General features: G+C 42.4%; 1 protein-coding gene across 1 annotated transcript in view; it reads right to left on the bottom strand.

The window, feature by feature from the left end:
- LOC141076975 (transcription elongation factor A protein 3-like) overlaps window positions 1-17,859 on the bottom strand; it is a 189,790-nt gene that overhangs the window by 26,158 nt on the left and 145,773 nt on the right. Inside the window, exon 14 of the mRNA XM_073564148.1 lies at window positions 4,054-4,125. Within this exon, the coding sequence (XP_073420249.1) occupies window positions 4,054-4,125 (72 nt within the window). The remainder of the gene's footprint in view (window positions 1-4,053; window positions 4,126-17,859) is intronic.

Here is a 17,859-nt window from a genome sequence, read left to right as displayed (position 1 = left end):
GACTCTGAGTCTCCCCAGAATGCTTCAAAAGGTTTCAGTAGAGATATGTGGAAGACTTTAGGGATCTTGAAAGAGGGTGGAAGGCACAGCCTATATGCCACTGGATTGATTTTTTTCACAATCTTTTATGGGCCAATGAATTTGGGCCCTAACTTGGCTGAAGGAACCTTCAACTTAATGTTTCACGTGGAGAGCCAAACCTTGTCTCCAACCTGAAACGTGGGCCCTGGTGTTCGTTTCCTGTCCGCGAAAAACTTATACCTGCCCTGAGACCTAGATATACTCCGCTGAACTTCTGCCCACGTATTCTGTAATTGCTGAACAGAGCCCTCAGCCCCGGGACACCCTGAGTCCAGACGAGAAAACTCACCAAAATGAGGACTGAACCCATAATTGATCAAAAAAGGAGTCATACCCGTGGATTGACTCACCCGACTATTGAAGGCAAATTCAGCCAACGGCAGTGCATCGCACCAGTCATTTTGTCTAACAGAGGTTAGACACCTGAGGATCTGTTCCAGGGACAGGTTAGTGCGCGCTGTCTGACCATTGCTCTCAGGATAGTATGCAGACGAAAAGGATAGAGACATCCCTAATTTTTTGTAGAAAGCACGCCAAAGCTTAGCCACAAACTGCACACCACGATCAGACACCACATTCAGGGGTACCCCATGCAACAGGATCACATGCTGCACAAACAACCTGGACAACGTCTCAGCTGACGATAGTGCGGACAGAGGTACAAAATGTGCCTGCTTAGAAAACCTGTCCACCACTACCCATACCACTGTATTACCCTTAGATGGAGGGAGATTGGTAACAAAATCCATGGATAAGTGAGTCCATGGTCTTTCGGGCACTGCCAAGGGCATCAGCTCCCCTGCGGGCCGGCTATGAGAGCTTTTAGAACGAGCGCAGACCCCACATCCAACAATGAATTTTTTTTATGTCCGAACCAAGGGTAGGCCACCAAAAGATCCTAGCCACCGCCAGATGCGTGGCTGAAAGACCAGGATGAGCACTCAGCTTGGATTCATGGAACTCCTGCAAGAGATTCAGGCGAAGTTGCTCTGTGACAAACAACTTCGTCTCCGGCTTGGCCACCGGGGCCCGCAACTGGGCCCCCTGAATCTCCCGTTCCAATTCAGACGAGACTTCTGCTATCACAACCCCAGGGTGAAGAATGGAGGACAGTGGCTCAGGGGGCGACACCGGCTGAAAACTGCACGATAAGGCATCAGCCTTGACATTCTTAGACCCTGGACGAAATGTAATCGTAAACTGAAAACGGGAGAAAAAAGTGACCAACGGGCCTATTTGGGCGTTAGTCTTTTAGCAGACTCAATGTATGAAAATTTTTTGTGATCCGTGATCACCGTAACTGGGTGACTAGCCCCCTCCAAAAAGTGCCTCCATGCTTCAAACGCCAATTTGACCGCAAGAAGCTCTCTATTGCCTACGTCGTAATTTCTTTCCGCAGCAGAGAACTTCATGGAAAAGAAAGCACATGGCCTGAGGTCAGTTATAATGTCAGGATCCTGTCAGTGCCGGCGTGCAGCCTCCGCTGAGCAGGGACTCACCCGCACTGTAGGGGGGCCCGGGGTCAGGTACAGCCGGAAAGTACAGATACACAGGGCCTGCGGACGCTGAAGTTTAGCAAGCAGTCACAGGACCTACGGTCGTGTGACTGCAAGGGGGCGGGGCTTAGCGTCCTGCTTTCAGAGAAGGCAGGAAACTATACAGAAATACTCAGAGTCAGGCAAAACAGAGGTCATACACAGAGATATCAGTAAAGTACCAGGAATGAGATAGAACGGATCGTCAGAGCCAAGCAGAAGTCAAAAGCAAACAGACATAGAAGGTACCAAGCAGAATCCAAAGCAATATCCAGAGAACAGACCGAGTCGTACACAGAGAATCAAGCAACCAGAACACAGTACAAACACACTCAGGGGTCACAACACAATGCCAAGGGTGAAAGTATAACTGACGGGGATGGGAGCGTCCTGAGGCTATAAGAAGACTCTCCCAGAACCAGGGAGAGGCCACAATCATAGCACCAGGTGTGCAGGTAAGCCTGCACTGGGATCACAACCTTTAACCCCAGAAATGCCAGTCATCAGCACTGGTTCCAAACATTAACCCCACGTGTGCGAGTCAAACCCGCACGGAGATCATGACAATATGTAGCATTGCTTAGAAAACTGATTGACAGGTTGGTCACACTCGTCAAACATAGTGTTTGACTAGTGTGACCAACTTTTTACTATTGATGCTGCCTATGTGGCCTCAGTAGTAAAAGATATAATGTTAAAAATAATTTAAAAAATGGTGTTATTTTCACCTTCCGGCGTCCCTCGCAGCATCACTAGGCCTCAGCGATGCTCCCGGCATCTTCCGGTCCCAGTGATGCCTTGCGACAATGACCTTTCATGACGTAGCGGTCTCCCGAGACCGCTATGGTATCGCGAGACCGCTAAGTCATCTCGGGTCATTTTCGCAAGGCATCACTGGGACCGGAAGATGCCGGGATCGTGGCTGACAGGCGGGAGGACGCCGGAAGGTGAGAATAACATCATTTTTTATTTTAATTCTTTTTCTTTACAGGGATATGGTACCCAGGGCATGGAGGACAGTCTCCTCTCCTCCCGATCCTGGGTACCATTCGCACATTTTCTGCTTAATTTGCACTTGGTGGCCATAGCCACATGCGGAAAGTAAGCGGAACAATACATTCCTATGTGTGCGGAATTCCCGCGATTCCGCACAAAGAATGAACTTGCTGCGTATTTTTCCGCGATGCGATTTTGCTGCGGAAAAATACACAGCATTAGCACAGCATGTGCTGAATGCCATTGAATTCAATGGGCTGCTTATTTTATGCGTTTTTGCGGCAAATAAAACGTGGCAGAAATGCATAAAATCCGCGGGAATTCTGGACGTGTGCACATAGCCTCAGGATTGTATTGGGCAGGTGATGAGCCGTGCCTGGTTTTCTCCACACATGCCACTTAGTTGTCTCCAAAAAGGGCTATCTTCATCTAATCAGACGGGAGAATTTTATTTCTCATAGTCTGGGAGTCCTTCATGTGTTTTTTAGCAAACTCTATGCGGGCTTTCATATGTCTTGAACTGAGGAGAGGCTTCCGTCGGGCCACTCTGTCATAAAGGATCAACTGGTGGAGGGCTGCAGTGATAGTTGACTTTGTGGAACTTTCTCCCATCTCCCTACTGCATCTCTGGAGCTCAGCTACAGTGATCTTCTTTACCTCTCTCACCAAGGCTCTTCTCCCACGATTGTTCAGTTTGGCTGGACAGCCAGGTCCCAAACTTCTTCCATTTAAGGATTATGGAGGCCACTGTGCTGTTAGTAACCTTGAGTACTGCAGAAATTCTTTTGTAACATGGCCAGATCTGTGCCTTGCCAGAATTCCGTCTCTGAGCTCCTTGGCCAGTTCCGTTGACCTCATGATTCTCATTTGATCTGACATTCCCTGTGAGGTCTTATATAGACAGGTGTGTGCCTTTCCAAATCAAGTCCTATCAGTTTAATTAAACACAGCTGGACTCCAGTGAAGGAGTAGAACCATCTCAAGGAGGATCACAAGAAAATGGACATGTGACTTAAATATGAGTTTCTGATCAAAGGGTTTAAATATTTATGACCATGTGATATTTCATTTTTTCATTTTTAATAAAATTGCAAAAATTTCTAGATTTCTGTTTTATTTCAGTCAAGATGGGGTACAGAGTGTACATTAATGAGAAAAAAATGAACTTTTTTGAATTTAGCAAATGGCTACAATGAAACAAAGAGTGAAAAATTTAAAGACGTTTGAATACTTTTCGTACCCGCTGTGTATATATATACACACGATTTGCCAAGAATGACCTTACTATGCTGTTTATTACATATTATAGTAAAGAATACTTCTCTTTCTATTGGCCAAATATTTAAATATTTATCACCCCTTTAAATTTCGCCAACTGGGAGGTAAGACTGAACAGTCTGCAACAAATCTGTGAACATACTCTGAACAAAGCACATCTTACCTTCCAACGATGTCCACACTCATTGCATAACACAAAAGTGGTCATTGGCTCATCTGCACTCCGTGTCTGCACCTGTAGGAATTAAAGAAAAAGATCCTGAGACTATTAAAGCAGATTTACTATTCAAATGGAGTCAGAATTTTGGATGTACTTACCATGAGCACCATTTTTTTCGAATAAATCACTGTATATTCAGCATTGTCTGATTAAATTAGCTCAAGTCACCACTGTACATCTGATATTTGTATCTGTAAATGCCCATTTTTCTTCAAGTGCCCCCTTATTGTGCATCTTGACACAGCCACACCGCTAGTTTTCAGCGAGTCCCAGTATTTCAGCTGATGTTATATGTAGGTTTTTCCTTGCATCCCAAACAATTTTCCTGGCATTTGTCACAGGGGAGGATGTTACCTTTAGTAGCCATCCAAACCCATTTGTGTCAACTTCTGTGCATGTTATCAGGCCAAAGTCACCAGGGTATGTGAACTTTTGATCAGGGTCATTTGGATGTTTTGGGTTGTCATTATGATTTAAAAAGAGAAAACACAGTAGTTTGACAATAAATGGCTTCACCCAACCACTAACCAGGAGTGGAGAAAAAGTTTTGGTGCTATCATTCATATTCTCTGAAAAAAGGCCGAGAAAGTAAAGATTCTGCCGGGGTATGTAAACTTTTGAGCACAACTGTATATAATAGCAAAAGCTACATCAAAACAACATACAATCAAAAATACCATAAAAAAAAATATCACCCGTATATGTTGGGGAAGGAGGGTCTGTTCATAAATATATTTTGTGGGTAAAGGGCACTTAACTGTACGGGTGCATTCAAATGTAACAAATTGGATTGAAATTTTCTGCAACTAATCCACAGTAATATATTACACTAAATTGTGTGATTTTGGGGCAGAATTTACTGTTTATTTCCTTGTGAAAAATAGCACCTTGAAATATATAAACACACGCACGCACACACACACACACACACACACGCGCGCACACACACACACGCGCACACACACGCACACACACACACACGCGCGCACACACGCACACACACACACACAAAAGCACTCCAAATGCACCTTCCCTTGTGCTTGCTGGCTCTATTACCTGGTCTATACAACCTGACCTCCCATGAATATTGCTCATTCTATCATCTGCAATAACATGGGGCAAGACGTGATCACAGCAGGCAGGGTTGTGCAAGACCTGTAGCAGAACAGCTTACAGAGTCTAAAAAGAGGTGTACAAACTGTGTGCTTGGCTTGCTTTTTCAGGATTTATTGATTTTCCTGTGGATTACCATTCTCAACATTAATTAACATTCAGAGGATTTAAAATACTCAACCAAGACAATTTACAGAACTATTTTGTATCTCCATTTGTGGAAGATATTTAAGAAAACTTTTTTGTATTATTAAATAAAGCCATTTTTCCATAATTAGTGAAAATCACAGTAAAAAATAATGGACAGTAATGCAGCCTTAATGCAATGTGTGGGAAGGGAACTTTCTTGGGCTTATTAGTTTTTTCTCTTGCATGAAAAAAAAAAAGTATTCGATTTTCATCAGTATTTGGTCTTCGCGTCAGTTTTTACCATCAGTTACCTTATTTTCTCATATTCCAAAACAAAAAAAAACATTGCAAACCTACCACTACCCTTTTTGGGTATGTTCAGATGGAACATGTACGTGTGGTACAGTGCATATGAGAAATAAACAATGGACCAATGTTCGCCTAAATTATACTTCACATGGGCTTTTTTCCACTTGGACTTCAACTAGAGAATGTAAATAGTAGACAGCGCCTGTATACTATGTGGATGGGCATATGCAGTGGCACAAAGAACCAGCCACATTTGCAATTTGTGGACCTGATGAGTCCGATTAACTAAGAGGACCATGTGAATGTTAAAAACAGGTTGAACAATTGTATGCGTGTGCTGTCTGTGATATTCAAGGTCCCATTGACTTGTTTGGAGGTTTTGATAAATGACTTGGACTAAAAATGGACAAATCTCCATATTTTATTTTTGTTTATCTAAAACCTGGCATGAATGATGGAAATGTGCCTATAAGGCTATGTGCACACAGTGCGGATCCTCCTGTGGATTTTTCCACGCGGACTTTACTAAATCCGCAGGTCAAATGACCTGCATTTTTCCTGCAGATTTCTTCCTTTTTTTTTTGCGGTTTTACTGCGGTTTTTGTGCGGTTTTCCACTGCGGTTTTCCACCTGCGGATTTGTAGAATGGAGCAGGTGGAAAGCTGCAGCAAAACCACACAAAAGAAGTGACATGCTGCCTTTTTTTTCCGCACAAAAAGCGCGCGGAAAAAACCGCAGCGTGTGCACAGCGTTTTTTTTTTTACATAGGCTATAATGGTACTGTACATCACCTGCAGTTCTGCTGCAGATCTGCAGCGGCAAATCCGCTGCGGATCCGCAGCAGAATCCGCACCGTGTGCACAGAGCCTAAGACTATAAGGCATTAGGGTAACTTGAGCTGAAACTTCAAAGTTTCGCTATTAGCCATGGTTGCAGGGGACTGTGCTCATTGAACTGCATGGGGCCCAGCATTTTGAGATGGCTGGCCTAGGAGCTATCACCAGGTCAAATGTGGCAAGTTTTTGCTTTTATTTAACCCCTTAGTGACAGAGCCAATTTGCAGATTAATGACCAGGCCAATTTTACAATTTTGACCACTGTCAATTTATGAGGTTATAACTCTGGAAAGCTTTAATGGATCCCGCTGATTCTGAGACTGTTTTTTTGTGACATATTTTACTTCATGCTAGTGGTAAAATTTATTTGATATGACTTGTATTTATTTATTTGAAAAATGGAAATATGGCGAAAATTTTTAAAATTTTGCAATTTTCAAAGTTTTAATTTCTATGCCCTTAAATCAGAGAGATATGTATGGCGCCCCTGAGGCTCCTGAGGTGTGGTACCCCACCATCCAGGAAAGGTGGAGACTCCTGACCACGCTCCAACACCTGCACCCCACATCACAAAGTAGTGTAGCAAAGCACCTTCGGCGGCTCCCTGCTTGGAGTATAGCAAAGCACCCATTGGTGGCTCCCTGCTTGGAGCACGAAACGTGCTGGGAGGTGGGTGGAGTTAGATTACATTTCAAGGAGCGGGAAGAGTTTAAGTCAGTCAGTCGGTAGTGGGTTGGAGAGAGAAGAAGATCCATAGAGAGAGGGATAGATGGATGGAAGTGCTGCAGCAGATCCCAGTGATCTGGGTCTGCTGGCACGGGAGAGAGAGAAAGAGAGAGCAACATAGACTGAAAGCTTGACTCTCCATAGAAAGAAAGGATTAGTACGGAGCGTGAGGCGTAAAAGAGAACGGAGGACGTGGGTGAGAAGAGAACCCTTCCTAGAAGTTCTAAGCGCAAGGCCGGGGCCTGGTCCCCGAGGTTGTACGGATACTAATGGTACTGCAGCAGACCCTGGAGGAATTGAAGTAGTGACCACTTTATTCCCGCACAAGACTTGGGGGCACAACAGCAAGTGGATAGTGAGCCAGGACTTAGTAGCAAGGAGTCCCCGAAGCAGGCTACAGCTGTCTGCCGTACAAGTAGAGTTCATAGGAACATCAGAGAGGAGGAACTCCAGTGTAACACAGTACTAGGAGTACTTCATCTAAAGGCGCTATAAGAGGAGATGTTCAGAAAGGCACAAGTTGGCGGAGTGTTGGAAAGGAGTATTCCATCTGGCCTGGGGGTTGACTGAGTCCCAGATCCGGAGGACACGGCACAGAAGCAGGCACCTGTTTGCATGACAGACTGTGAGTAAAGCTTTGGAACTACATGCCCTGGTGTCCTCCACTTATTCCTGCATCAACCTGCCCGACACTGCTACCTCCCCTGTGCCTGACACTACACCATCTAAGTGTCACCATATCTTCTCTGCCCTGGGACTACAGCCCTGCCTGTGGAGGGATATACCATCACTGCTGCACCACACCATCTGTCCCAGAGGATCTGACTGCAGCGTCGGCCTAAGATCTACATTGCCGAACACCACAGGTGGTGTCACAACTTATTCATTCACACTGAACATTTACAATGGGCGCCCAGGGACACGGGCCGGGTCACAGCTACCGTGACAACTTCCATTGAGATCCACCGAGCCCGGTACCGAGTACCCCACAGCCCTGGGTGTGAGGGCGTCCCAGCTGTCATACAAAATACTTAATAAATAATATTTCACACATGTCTACTTTATATCAGCACAATTTTGGAACCCAAATTGTTTTTTGTTAAGAAGTTATAAGGGTTAAAAGTTGACCAGCGATTTCTCATTTTTACAACAAAATTTGCAAAACCATTTTTTTAGGGACTACCTGACATTTGAAGTCACTTTGAGAGGGCAATATGTCAGAAAATGCCCAAAACTGACACCATTCAAAAAACTGCACCCATCAAGGTGCACAAAACCACATTCAAGAAGTTTATTAACCCTTTACGTGCTTCACAGGAACTGAAGCAATGTGGAAGGAAAAAATTAGCATTTCACTTTTTTTTACAAACATTTTACTTCAGAAACAATTTTTTTTATTTTCACAAATGTAAAAAGAGAAAATGAACCACAAAATTTGTTGTTCAATTTCTCCTGAATATGCCGATACCCCATATGTGGGGGTAAACATTGGCTGGAATTGAAATCGGACGCCATGTCGCATTTGGAGAGCCCCTGATGTGCCTAAACAGTGGAAACCCCAACAAGTGACACCATTTTGGAAACTAGACCCCTTAAGGAACTTATCTAGATGTGTGGTGAGCACTTTAAACCTCCAAGTGCTTCATAGAAGTTTATAACGTAGAGCCGTGAAAATAAAAAATCATATTTTTATCACAAAAATGATCTTTTCGCCTCCAAATTTTTATTTTGAAAAGGGTAACAGGAGAAATTAGACCCTCAAAGGTTTTGTGCAATTTGTCCTGAGTACTCCGATACCCCAAATGTGGGAGTAAACCACTGTTTGGGCGCACAGCAGAGCTCAGAATGGAAGGAGCGCTGCTTGACTTTTTCAATGCAGATTTGTCTGGAATTGAGATCGGATGCCATGTTGCGCTTGGAGACCCCCTGATGTGCCTAAACAGTGAAACCCCCCAATTGACACCATTTTGGAAACTAGACCCCTTAAGGAACTTATCTAGATGTGTGCTTCACAGTGTTTCCCAAGTGCTTCACAGAAGTTTATAAAGCAGAGCCGTGAAAATAAAAAATCATTTTTTTTACTCAGAAATGATTTTTTTTAGCTATTTTTTATTTTCACAAGGGTAATAGGAGAATTTAGACCACAAAAGTTGTTGTGCAATTTGTCCTGTGTATGCTGATACCCCATATATGGGGGGAACCACTGTTTGGGTGCATGGCAGATCTTGAAAGGGAAGGAGCGCCGTTTTGGAATGCAGACATTGATGGAATGGTCTGCGGTCGTTATGTTGTGTTTGCAGAGCCTCCGATGTGCACAAACAGTAGAACCCTCCCACATGGGACCCCATTTTGGAAACTAGACCCCCCCAAGGAGCTTATCTAGATGTATGGTGAGCACTTTGAACCCCTAAGTGCTTCACAGAAGTTTATAGCGCAGAGCCATGAAAGTAAAAAAATCTTTTTCTTACACAAAAATGATTTTTTAGCCCTCAATTTTTTATTTTCACTACTGTAACAGGAGAAATTAGACCACAAAAGTTGTTGTCCAATTTGTCCTGAGTACCCTGGTACCCCATTTGCGGGGAAAAACCACTGTTTAGCAACACGTCGGGGGATCGGAAGGAAAGTAGTGATGTTTTGGAATGCAGACTTTGATGGAATGGTCTGCGGGCATCATGTCGCATTTGCAGAGCCATTGATGTGGCTAAAAAGTATAACCCTCCCACATGAGACCCTATTTTGGAAACTAGACCCCCCACGGAGCTTATGTGTGGTGTGGTGAGCACTTTGAACCCCTAAGAAGTTTGAACCCACAGAAGTTTATAGCGCAGAGCCATGAAAATAAAAAATCCTTTTTTTCCCACAAAAACAATATTTTTAGCCCCAATTTTTTATTTTCCCAAGGGTAACAGAAGAAATTAGACCAACAAAGCACATGTGTATGTGTGGTGAGCACTTTGAACCCCTAAGCGTTTCACAGAATTTTATAGCGCAGAGCCGTGAAAATAAAAAATCCTTTTTTTTCCACAAAAACAATATTTTTAGCCCCAATTTATTATTTTCCCAAGGGTAACAGAAGAAATTAGACCACCAAAGTTGATGTGCTGATGCCCCATATGTTGGGGTAAGCCACTGTTTAGGCACACGTCGGGGCTCAGAAAGGAGGGAGCACCATTTGACCGCAAAATTGGCTGGAATCAATGGTCGCACCATGGCGCGTTTGGAGACCCCTGATGTGCCCAAACAGTGGAAACCCCTCAATTCTAACCCCAACCCTAACCATAACTCTAACCACAAACCTAACCCCAACCCTAATCCCAACCTTAATAATAATAATCTTTATTTTTATATAGTGCTAACACATTCCGCAGCGCTTTACAATTTGCACACATTATCGGCACTATCCCCGATGGGGCTCACAATCTAGATTCCCTATTAGTATGTCTTTGTAATGTGGGAGGAAACCAGAGTGCCCGGAGGAAACCCACGCAAACACAGAGAGAACATACAAACTCTTTGCAGATGTTGTCCTTGGTGGGATTTGAACCTAGGACCCCAGCACTGCAAGGCGGCAGTGCTAACCACTGAGCCACCGTGCTGCCTTAACCCTAATCCCAACCCTAACCCTAAACCTAACCGTAATCCCAACCCTAACTCAAATACAACCCTAATCCCAACCCTAACCCTAATCACAACTCTAACCCTAATTTCAGAAAAAAGAAAAAGTTCATCAGCTCACCCATATTTGTTGTAGTTCCAAGTGCTTGATCCTGCGTAGACTGGGCTGAGCAGCCTCGGAAGAGTTAATCAGAAAACAGGTGAATTCCACCAGGATCCACAGGAAATCTTGATCACTTAAAAAATAACTTTTATTGATTATCATAAAATTATGAACAAATATCATGTTCAATGCAAAAATAGCACTAGCAGCACAACACATAGCAACATAATCCTACACGTTTCGACTCTAGGTCTTAATCATGGTATAAAGGTATAGGCATCGTTCACATTTAAATAGTATACTTCCCATTCCAATCAGGTGTTATAATCATGACGAGTGTTTCAGGTTCAAGAAATAAACCAAATAGCTGCATATGGACACAAAATCATTAAAACAAAAACTTCCTTTGGCAAAGGAACTGATAAAAACATATTACATCCAAGAAAAATCCCAGAATGATATAAATTCACAATAGGTGAAAATAATTTGAAAAATATAAGCGGATTTTTTTTTACTGGTTAAATATACAGGGTTTTTTTTTATGCGTGGCAAAACGATGTATGGCGTGTCACCATGTTAATAAGACTGATAAATTTCAATCTGTACACAATTCTAATATATACCACATTCGTGATTTCATTAATTGTAATGATAATTATGTGATTTATCTTGTAGAATGTGTTTTGTGTAAATTGCAGTACGTTGGCTGCACTACCTGTGCGCTAAAAACTAGGCTCAGACGGCATATATCAGATGCTGCCAATTCCTAAGCATTTTCCTCATCAGCGGTTTCTAAACATTTTGCCAGAATTCACAAGGGAGATGTAAGCGGAATAAAATTTTGTGCTACTGAGAAAGTTTATCGCCCCTATAGAGTTGGTGATCATAACCGCAAACTTTTAAACAGAGAATCTTTCTGGATATTTACTCTGGAAACAAGAATACCAAATGGTTTAAATCAGAGACAATATTTGATCTTACAATATTAAAGGAGGAAAAAAGAAAAAAAAATCCGCTTATATTTTTCAAATTATTTTCTCCTATTGTGAATTTATATCATGCTGGGATTTTTCTTGGATGTAATATGTTTTTATCAGTTCCTTTGCCAAAGGAAGTTTTAGTTTTAATGATTTTGTGTCCATATGCAGCTATTTGGTTTATTTCTTGAGCCTGAAACACTCGTCATGATTATAACACCTGATTGGAATGGGAAGTATACTATTTAAAAGTGAACAATGCCTATACCTTTATACCATGATTAAGACCTAGAGTCGAAATGCGTAGGATTATGTTGCTATGTGTTGTGCTGCTAGTGCTATGTTTGCATTGAACATGATATTTGTTCATAATTTTATGATAATCAATAAAAGTTATTTTTTAAGTGATCAAGATTTCCTGTGGATCCTGCTGGAATTCACCTGTTTTCTGATTAACCCTAATTTCAACAATAATCCTAATTCCAACCCTAACCCTAACTTTAGCCTAACTCTAACCCTAATGCAAAAATGAAAATAAATATATTTTCTTTATTTCATTATTTTTTCTTACCTATGGGGGTGATAAAGGGGGGGTTTATTTACTATTTTTTTATTTTGATCACTGTGATAGGGTCTATCAGAGTGAACAAAATAAACCAATAAAAAAAATCTTTTGTTGCCGGGTGCCGACCAGCAGATTTTGGCAGGTGCATTGCGCATGTGCCTGCCATTTTTTTCCCGGTAGAAGATGGCGATGCCCATGGGGGAAGCACGCGGGCTGAGGAGCACCGGGAGGTACCGGGGGGATTGGGGACCCTGTTTCTCTATCCTCTGATGTGATCGAAATTAAATGGAACAACGGAATTTTTTTATTTAGGTCGCCGTTATACAGTTAGTAATGGCGATTACAAAACCGGGATCGGTAAAAACCGACCCGAATCATGTTCTCTGGGGTCTCGGCTACCCCCGGCAGCCAAGACCCCAGAGAAAATCCAACTCTGGGGGGAGCCATACACTTTTTACACACCGCCATTAATTAGCGGCTCTGTGGTTTAAGTACCCCTAACTACCACTGTTAAAAGGTGTATCGGCAGTCGCTAAGAAGTTAATTATTGCTGCTACCCAGAAACTGCATTTTTCTTTGTTTCTTAATCTGTTTTTTTTAATTCAACATACACTTTTAGACATATGGTGTGGAGAAATGGGGTCAGTGGGTGCTCTTGTCTGCTGACCTGGCTGCCTTTAGAAAGACTGCATGGACAAGGGCTCATACCACTGAACGTCCGCTCTCCCTGTGGGCAACATACTACACAGACAACACAGGGTTAGGGTAAAACAGTGTTGCAAAACTTTATTGAACCACAACACCCAATAGCAAGCAGAAGAATCCCAGCAGTTACCCCCAACATGGTGCACATTACAGGGCCTAACCCTTCCGCTGACTCGCCTGGATGACGGTAGGTGTTACGTCAGATCTCCCAGGGTCGATATTCCACCTGTGATATACACACAGAGAAGAGATATTGACAAGCGTAGGGAGATGACTGAGAACAGTCCATAGTGTCCATACAAGGTCTAAAGCCAGTTGACACATCACAGCTCCCAGGGTTGCTATTCCACCTGTGATATACCCACAGAGAAGAGATAACAACAAGCGTAGTGAGGGGACAGTCCATACTGTCTATACAAGGTCCAAAGCCAGTTGACATGAGAATCACCACCTGGCTTATCTGACCATCTCCATGGAACCAGGCGACCAGCAGGTCCCAAAACCTGGCTTTCGCCAAACATATCCATGCGTCAGAGATGATAACTGGATCAGATCTGTGTCCTTCCACCCGGAGCCGATCACTCCTAGGTTATTTCCCTTAGAATCATAGATCCGTGTCCCTCGTGATGGTGCCATGATGAATTGGCTGCAGTCCTATCTCTCATCCGTTGAGTGTTGTGCAGACTAGTAGCTCTCTGTGTGCTGAGATGAGATAATATCTGGTCTCTCCTTCTCAGGATCTTTTTATACCCCAGGCAGGTAAGCTATTTTTAGAATTATCCAGTGTCCATCAGTACACCCTCACATTCTGTAACCTCTTTACTAGGTTCATAATACAATGCACAATTAGCATATCATAACACATCAATAGACAAAGTTAAACACACACTATGTACAGTCAGTATTACAGACTTAATGCCCCGTTACACGCATCAATGTCCCAGCGATCCCACCAATGATCCGACATGGATGGGATCGCTGGGACATAGTTAGCTAATTGCTGGTGAGCTGTCACATAGACAGACCCAACAGCGATCAGGACCAGCGAGCAAGCTGGTTTCCAAGGTAAGCAGCGGGTAACTAAGAGCCGCTGTTTACACTGGAAACCAGATCCCAGTGTCGCTGATCGTTGGTCTCTCGCTGTCACACGCAGCGATGCGCGCTGGCTAGTGGGAGACCAATGATCAAAAAATGGCCCAGGACGTTCGAGCACGATCAGCGATACCTGGCAGGGGGGCCGGTCGCTGATACATGTCACACACAGTGATATCGCTGGCGATCTCGCAGTGAGTTACGGGGCCTTTACACAGTATGTTAAATAGTATATCAGCTTGCAAGACTGTCTTTTTTTAACCCATCAGACATAAACACTTAAATCCACAAGCCAATATACAGATAGAAAAACCAACTCCCCTTGGCCTGCAAAAAACACAGTCGTCTGGGTAATTAAGATATAATCTGGTTTCTTCACATATGGTATTTTTAAGTTAGTACTAATCAACTCATCTTTACTAAAGCTCCTGTTACACACTGCGATATCGCTAGCAATATCGCTGTAAAGTCACCGATTAAGCATGTGATACTTACCTCCGACCGGCTCCCCCGCTGCTCATCGTTGGTCGCGCGAGAAGCTCCTGGACCACGCGACGCGTGGACGCGGGCAGGAGGACGTCAGGATCGCCGCGTCTGACAGGTAAGTAGCGACCCCGACCCCTGCGATGTCGCTGGTGAGATCTGCCTGCGTGACAGATCACTAGCGACCACTTAGCGATGCACCAGCGATCCATATCATTGTCGGGATCGCTGGTGCATCGCTATGTGTAACGGTACCCTAAGAGGGAGTTGCCCAAAGGACTTTCTATCGACATGTCTTTACTTTAGACTGCTATCCATTATTACAATGATAGCAATGACACCTTGGTAAAGACGGTAAAAAGCAGCCCTAAATATAATGTCCATATCTCTGGAAACATATGGTAGAATTAAGGAAAAAAAAAAACAGAATATTCATGTAATAAAATTACAGGAAAATCAAACCACGTTTGACATGGGGACAGGTCCTCTTTAATCCCTTCCCGGCATGAGAAATATAAATACAGCACTGCAGGAGCTGTATTCCCGTTAACCACTGTATATTTATATGGCGTGATGACCACTCGGGCTCACTCTTAGTACTGCCGCAATTGGATGCGGATGTCAGTTCTATATGGGAGCTGAGACCTTGCTGCATCACCCACGATCCAGGATAGCATGGATCTCGAACTTTTAACCACTCTTATGCCGCTGTCAATAGTGGCAGTGACATCAAGGAGAACCGCAGAGGCAGGGAGCTCTCTCTCTGCTCTCACCGGCACAACCTGATTGTGTTGTGTCAATGGTCTCTATGGTGACTCCGGGCCGAACGATGGCTACTGGGTCATCCAGGGACAGTGTCCCCGGGCCGAAGGATGACCGCTGGTTCACCCAGGGATGGTGAGCTGACACACTTCTTTCCTGTGTGAAAGATGCTGATCTAATGCATTGCAGAGCATTAGATCAGTGATCAGTCAGTGGTAAATTGTTAAAACAAAACCTATGGAACTTTTTTATGGACTTCATGCGCTGCTTAACAATAGACAATTCCAGTTGAGATGAAAAACTGATGTTTTATTCCCAACGCGTTTCGAAGTAAAAGTTACTTTTTCCTCAGGGGATGACAAACATGAAAAAATAGCGTTGTTTCCAGACTAAATACACTCCATTTTTGAAATTTGGTGTCAATAGTCACATATTTTTTACAAGAAGTCAAAGTTCAAATGACGTTTGGATCTATCACATGTTAAAACATAATCTTCAATTTCTATATAAAATAACAAAATTCCTTTATTCATTCACAGATAAAATTTAAAAAAGAAGAAAGAGAAGAAAAAAATATATATAATAAATGTATGGAAAATTTTTTTTATTTTTTTTATTATGTCCGAAAAAATGATCCCACTTGAAAAAAAAAAAAAAAAGAAGAACAGAAGCTCTAACCATTACACCAGGACTGGTGCAGATCTTCAAGGGAATTTTTATTATGAGAATATTAACTAAAAATGTATTTATTAAAAAATATATTAAAAAATATATATGAATGAATATATATCCATTAGAAGGTGTAAAAATAAAAATATATGTTTATAAATAATTTTGTGTATATATTCATTAATTAATATTTTAACCATATTTGTACCATAAAAGGTAGCTTAAACAAAATATATGCCGGATTTATATAAAGAGGAAGAATCAATCTAACCAAAAGGAGAAAAAAGAGGAAAGAAGGGGTTAATCTTTCCTACCATACACTAAAACATCTGTCAAAGATCATGATCAGTTGTGGCGTCAATCACAACGGACCGACCCACAGCCAAGAAAAAAACAGGATAGCAACAGGATGGCTCCCCGTGTTGGAACAAATCACAAGAACAGTTTTGAATAAAAAACGATATTATATAAAGATGCATCAAAAATATCCATATAAAAATATGATGATTGAAAAAGATAAATTGTCATAGAAAATCATTTCAAACTGTGTATAATTATAAAGGAGCAACCAGGAAATTAAAAATCAAACATACCTGATAAAATGAATTAAATATTAATGTTTTAGATACAAAATATAATATAAAAAAGATCATTAAAAAATTATTAAAAATTGTTAAAAAGTAGTTAATCAATGAAACATGTTTCCTTGGAAACTTCATTGAAATCATCGGATAAGACCCTATTTGCGCTTTTCTTGTTCCTGTAGTACAAATCAGTGGTAAACTGTTGTCCCATCCTGGGACAATGTAAAAAAGTAAGCAGAAAAGTTATTAAAAAAAAGGTAAAAATATGCAAGAAAAATCACTAAATACAGTGGGGCAAAAAAGTATTTAGTCAGTCAGCAATAGTGCAAGTTCCACCACTTAAAAAGATGAGAGGCGTCTGTAATTTACATCATAGGTAGACCTCAACTATGGGAGACAAACTGAGAAAAAAAAATCCAGAAAATCACATTGTCTGTTTTTTTTTCATTTTATTTGCATATTATGGTGGAAAATAAGTATTTGGTCAGAAACAAGCAATCAAGATTTCTGGCTCTCACAGACCTGTAACTTCTTCTTTAAGAGTCTCCTCTTTCCTCCACTCATTACCTGTAGTAATGGCACCTGTTTAAACTTGTTATCAGTATAAAAAGACACCTGTGCACACCCTCAAACAGTCTGACTCCAAACTCCACTATGGTGAAGACCAAAGAGCTGTCAAAGGACACCAGAAACAAAATTGTAGCCCTGCACCAGGCTGGGAAGACTGAATCTGCATTAGCCATCCAGCTTGGAGTGAAGAAATCAACTGTGGGAGCAATAATTAGAAAATGGAAGACATACAAGACCACTGATAATCTCCCTCGATCTGGTGCTCCACGCAAAATCCCACCCCGTGGGGTCAGAATGATCACAAGAACGGTGAGCAAAAATCCCAGAACCACGCGGGGGGACCTAGTGAATGAACTGCAGAGAGCTGGGACCAATGTAACAAGGCCTACCATAAGTAACACACTACGCCACCATGGACTCAGATCCTGCAGTGCCAGACGTGTCCCACTGCTTAAGCCTGTACATGTCCGGGCCCGTCTGAAGTTTGCTAGAGAGCATTTGGATGACC

Source organism: Dendrobates tinctorius, unplaced genomic scaffold (assembly GCF_039654945.1).
Source record: "Dendrobates tinctorius isolate UK_male_01 unplaced genomic scaffold, ASM3965494v1 ptg000015l, whole genome shotgun sequence".
NCBI lineage: Eukaryota > Metazoa > Chordata > Amphibia > Anura > Dendrobatidae > Dendrobates > Dendrobates tinctorius.
The sequence above is the reverse complement of the archived record's forward strand: the minus strand, read 5'-3'. Positions and strand labels throughout refer to the sequence as shown.